Source organism: Oncorhynchus nerka, linkage group LG9b (assembly GCF_034236695.1).
Source record: "Oncorhynchus nerka isolate Pitt River linkage group LG9b, Oner_Uvic_2.0, whole genome shotgun sequence".
Taxonomy (NCBI): Eukaryota; Metazoa; Chordata; class Actinopteri; order Salmoniformes; family Salmonidae; genus Oncorhynchus; species Oncorhynchus nerka.
The window spans coordinates 22,808,581-22,814,580 of NC_088424.1; the positions used below are offsets into that span (position 1 = coordinate 22,808,581).

Sequence of the window (6,000 nt, forward strand, 5' to 3'; positions counted from 1 at the left end):
CTTTGTATAATAACCCTTCTTTTGCCTTTCTTGACATTCCATATCTCCCGCCATCTTTGTTTCGCAGGCTAACAGAAGTGCTGAGAAAGCTGGTGGGGATAGTAACCATTATTTCCTTGCTTTACCTGCTTCTAAGATCCCAGCCTTTTGTCATAACTCTGGAAAAAATATGTCATTGCCCGGTCCAAACACTGTGTCTAACCCTATTAAATCACCTTCCTCCTCCCCATCCTCCTCACACAAATCTTTCATCCCGTCTCTTAATCTGAGTCGTCTCGTCCCTCCTAGCCCTTCTTTCAATGACAGACGTCAAAATCTTTCCCTCTCATCACAAACCCAAAATGGCCGACCCAGCCCTTTCTCTCACTGCTCATCTTCCTCTTCCTCCTCCACCTCCCCCTCTTCCAACTCCTCCTCTTTGTCCCCCACATCCACGTCCTCCACGTCCTCCTCCCCTCCCTCTCCTTCCCTCCTCTCCCCGACTGCCATGAGTCAAGGTGCGAGGAGTATCCACCGCATTGCTCATATACCCAGCTTCACCGGACAAAAGATGCAAGGTGGATACAGCAGCAAAACCACACATACACCAGCAGCTTCTTTGTCAAAGGACATATGATTATCTTTTTATATCTATATGTAACAAAGTTAAAAACATACCGTAAACTCATGCCACAGCTTGCTTGAAATGTTGCAGATGGAGCCATCCAATTTGTACATTTTGGGTGGCTCAACACGTTGGAACATTGTCAAGGAGGACAGTTACGTGTGTTGCGAAGCAGAGGATCACTGGTTCGAACCCAGTATGGGGCAGTCGGACAGTGGAGGAAGCTAAGCTTTTAGCAGCACACAGACCCCTGTTACATAACAGTATAAAGTATAGTGGAGGGAAGTGCTGTTTTCAAGGCAACCTAATACAATTGCAGGGCATTCTCTCGTTTCTCTCTAGCTTTGATAAGTTTTTGATCATGATCAATTTGAGTTCACATACAAAAACAGAGAATAGCGTGAGCTGGTTTTCATTCCATGCTCCCTTTCAGAAAGGGGACCTTTTTTCATTTCTGCCTCAGTTTATGGGTTGTTCCATGAAAATAGCGCCTTTTGCATCCCTTTGATATTTAAATAGACATTGTGCACCAGTATTGTATTGTAAAAGCCTGTTATATTAAATGAAGTGCCCTTTAATATAGACTCCATGGAGAATTCAATGTATTTAAAAAAATATGAATAAAGGTTTGCTAAAGTGCCAATTCAGCATTTTGACATGTTCCTCCATCAACCCTGTCACTTCTAGGAAGATTTCAACCCACTTAATCCAAAGATTCCTCCATAACTTCACCGTCATTGTAAAGCCTAGTTATTGCTTTGACAGTCATTTCTGAAAAGTATTTTTTATTTCATGTGATTAGTGATTCATTTAAATCTATCTCTCATTTTGGAGGCAAGAAGTTTAGCAGTTAAGAGCTATGGGCCAATAACCGAAAGGTCGCTGTTTCGAATCCCCGAGCTGATTAGGTGTAAATTCTGCCTGTGCCCTTGAGGAGCCACTTAACCCTAATTGCTCCTGTAAGTCGCTCTGGATAAGAGGTTCTTCTAAAAGACAAAACATTTACATTTTAAGGTCAATCCTGTTACATTAACTGAAATCTGTTTTTAATATGGTGAAACTATTCCTTTAAAAAAAAATCGTAATAAGAATGTAACATAGTCAAATCATCGTGTAAAAGCAGGTGAGCCGTTTCTACTCTTTTTGGCCATTTTCTGGTGTTTTGTGGTGGAAAACTGAATGGGTCGAGCAAAACACATAGATAAGACAGGCTAGAAATGTTTAAGCTATTTCATTGTTTTTGTGAAGCTTGCATTTAATTGCCACACCCTGTTGCACACAACAAACGTGGCTGATTTAAGATGAAATGTTACTTTATTTGGCACTTAATAGGGTCGTTTTGTTTAACGTGAACATGTTTTTATGAAGTTAAATGTGCATTTTATGACCGAATGTACAAATTAAGTGAAATCAAAAGGTTTTTTTTTCTTCCAAGTTACACTTCTCAAAAGGCACCGAATTGGTGAAATGACCCTGTTGTATGATGATAACCATATTCACAAGAACAACTAGCTTTACAAATGATCAACACAAAAAGGTGCAAACATTCTAGAGTTTATACTAATGTAGTTTAGTGGTGTTGGAAATCTAGTTACATTTTTATTGATGTGAGAAATCTGTGATTTTAACGGATGGTGTTATATTTTATACGAATTAGAGTGACACTTAATAATATAAAGATTTGATCTAAAATAACAATTTATATAAAGAAATCAAATCATTTATTTACATTTTTATGGTGGATGAAGGCATAGATGCAGACTTTCATCTAGCATCAGTCATTCAGATGTCATCTCTCTTATGCAATGATCGTAGATGTGTGGAGTTGTGCGAGTGGAACTTTGAAGAACAAAATGCTTGGTGATTTCTCAAGCTTCAGATGCACTGCCAAATCCTTTGAGCTAACAAGATAGCTACTGTACATGCAAAATAATGTTTAGAGGCCTTTTAAGGCAGTAGATGTACTAACATGCTTGTACTAAAGTGTTTGGTTTTACAGATCATGTATCTAAGACATGCACTATGTGGACATTGTAATGTTTACCTTTGGGATGGCAACTGACTTATATTCATATTAGTAACTGGTGTTTACATTCATAATTAGTGACAGAAGTTTACATGCAAGTGTATGTATTTAAGAGGGTTTTGTCTTCAGAAAAGTATTTGAACTTGCCAAACTTCACTCCTATGCATGCCCTTTTAGAGATTTATCTGTCATGTTAGAGAACTATTGTTTGCACAACTCTGTAAATATTTAGTGTTCTCTGATTTTGTAAAGCTGTAAACCATGTTGTAAAAAGGTATTGTAGAATTTAATGCTTGTGAGGTTGAGAAACTAATAAAGGGCTTTCTGTTACTGATTTGCTGTATGCTTTATGTGTTCAGGTTATATTAATCTGTGTGATTGTATGAAAATCGGTTCACTGACATATTGTGGGAATCAATGCAAAGTCAGTTTGCGCTTCCTATTATTGCCCAACAGAGGTCAATATACACATGCAATTGTACAGGAAAGAGAGCAGCCAGACAGCAAAACTCAGGTTTGCATACCAGTACTTTTCAAATGTTCTGTATAATTTACCTAAAATAGCTATACCTAAATGTAATATTATTTGTGTCTTTATCAAACACATTTCAAACAGCTCCCCATGATATTGAAGCAATCATTTGTCCAAAAATCCAAAATAAAATCTGAAATTCTAAAACCGATTGAAATGGTCATATGATTAGGGTCATGAAAGGATATTGCTATTACAAAGACAACTACATGAAAACACATTTAGACATTACAAATAATATGTGTTAGTGAATGTCATTAACACATTTCCTGAAACAATTTGTCCATACTGTATATGCACACAGTCCATTGTGGAATCACACTAAGAGGGAAAAAAAACATAATGAGATATCTCATCCTTTTAATTAGTAAAATTATTAGTAATTAGTTTCATTAAACGATAATTAGCTCATGTAAATTCCAGACATAATGAATCCCAATGCCCATCTACGGTAATTAGCATATCATCATTCTGCATCATATTTAACACAGGAAAGTTGAAGAGAGTCCAGATTGTGAGATGCAACACAGAGGGACGGATGGCTGGTAATTAAAAATAACTCACTTTAGCATCATAGGGTTAATTATGATCTCTCCCAATGCTTTATAGTAGTGTCACATCAACAGCACAAGTCTAGGAGGACATCCACAAACCAACAAGGAACTTTCTGTCAGTTAATCAAAGATGTGGCTCCCTAATTTGCATTTCTAATTGGAATTACTGTAATGAGGGTGTCAATCAGTATGGTTGCCAAATTAGCCAAGTAGTTTTCTGTAAGTAATACTAGAAATGTGAATAAATTTGCCATGTTGTTAGATCTTTGGCAACAGCACAAAGCATGAACGAGGTGAGGTGAAGATGTTAACCCAGTAAGGATAATAAATATCTACAGATCAACATGCCAACATATCCAGTACCGACAAGATTTACAATGAACAAATTACACCATAGATTATTAGTGGAACAAAAGCAAGTGTTAAAGTGTTGGTATTTGGCCGGAACAGAAGTCTACAAACCCTGTAGCTCCCCATGACCCTGTAGCTCTCCATGACCAGTGTTGGTGACCACTGTGGGTAAAAGCAATATTTCCCATATGGTGGGTCACACTCTATGGCCACCATCTACAGTCCTGGCTAAAAATAGATTAGGGGGGAATGTGGTCAAATCTATTGTCTTCATTTTTAACTGTTGCCCTAAATCAATGAAAGTGCATCATGTGAGTGCTGTCCTTTGTTGGTATTTAGATAGGTCATCATAGCAACGTTTAGCAGCAGCACTGCAGAGCAAACAAAGAATCATTGGTAACTTTATTATTCATTTCTCGTGTTACAATTGTATTATTATTTTTAACTTTGCATCGTTGGGAAGGGCTCGTAAGCACGCATTTCACATTAAAGTCTACACCAGTTGTATTTGGTGCATGTGACTAAAATGTATCTTTATTATGGAGTTGCAGGCAGTCTGGACAGTGGAAAATAGCCGTCAGTGTTTGTTCTGGGGGAGGGGGGGGTCACAAGAACATTCAAAAGGCTCTATTTCATTACCTTTACTTATCTAGACAAGTCAGTTAAGAACAAATTCTTATTTTCAATGACGGCCTAGGAACAGTGGGTTAACTGGCTTGTTCAGAACGACAGATTTTTACCTTGTCAGCTCAGGGATTTGATCTTGCAACCTTTCGGTTGCTAGTCCAACACTCTAACCACTAGGCTACCTGCCACCCCTCTTCAAGGGTCATGGTAAAAAATATGTTTTGGAACTGCTGCAATGCTTCATTACTGAATTGTACATTACATTTTTTTCTATTTAATTAATGAAAGTGGGTGCAATATAGTCTTTGTTCACGTACAGTGGCTTTATGAAATACATTTTAAGAGAGAACTAATGGAAAGCTCTGGCATATATAGACATTCATTTTAGCTAAAACCTATTCATCATACTGTAGGTACTGAAAATCTTAATTTTTTTGATGCAATGGACTATGGATCTCTCCTCTTGCCCACCTCTGTCAGCAAATGTAACCTATATTTCTGCTAATCCTGATTTGGTACATCCTGTTTGATTATAGAGCTAGGTTTATTTTCAGATGACTATGAATCACTGTACAGCACTAGATTTCTTAAAACCCAAGGGTCTCAAGAAAGAGGATCTCCTGTTCATAGTTACCTATGGATCCACTACAGTAGGCCTATCAAGGTTATTAGTAATACCTGTATGGGAAATGAAGGTTATTCAAAATATAGTTCTATAACGTCAGTAGAAGATAACAGCATTGTGCACAGTACATAATATTTAATGACACAAAGCATATTTAGAAACCCAACATGTTATCCACAATGCACCAACAATGACTTGGTTCCAGTTTTCCAAACTTCAACATCTTCGGTAACGTGATCAGCTCCCCAAAGCGTATCTGGCACACGACCTTGGATGAGGCACTAATTCAATTGTGTTTTTGAGGGCATCACCTCAGGCTATTCACCCACCAGAGGGGCCAAGAGATAACTCCAGGCACTTGTCTGACAGCAAGCAATTTTCGATCACCAGTAACTACTTTAATACTTCATTAACAATTAATTAAATCAAGTCTTTGTGGAATTATGTCTTAAAAGTAAGATCAAGAGTAGAGACCATGTTCAATTTGGTAGTTTGGAAAAGTCTGGTATGACAGTAGAATTTGATCATTAAATTATGTTGCTTAGTGCAGTTTGGTTCAATACATGAAACAAACTGCTTCTTATGTTGTGATTGTAAAATGCCTCTCGGCATCAGAGTTTTGGCACTGTACCATGAATATCTAAATAGTGAAATTTGTGAGAATGCAAAGAAATTCTCAGA

The 6,000-nt window shown here is 37.5% G+C and overlaps 1 protein-coding gene across 1 annotated transcript in view; it reads left to right on the plus strand.

Moving 5' to 3' along the window:
- The window catches only part of si:ch211-207d6.2 (sickle tail protein homolog), a 79,646-nt gene extending 76,682 nt beyond the window's left edge, over positions 1–2,964 (plus strand). Inside the window, 1 exon segment of the mRNA XM_029642683.2 lies at positions 68–2,964. Within this exon segment, the coding sequence (XP_029498543.2) occupies positions 68–616 (549 nt within the window). The 3' untranslated portion in view covers positions 617–2,964.
- The last annotated feature ends 3,036 nt before the right edge of the window (positions 2,965–6,000 follow it).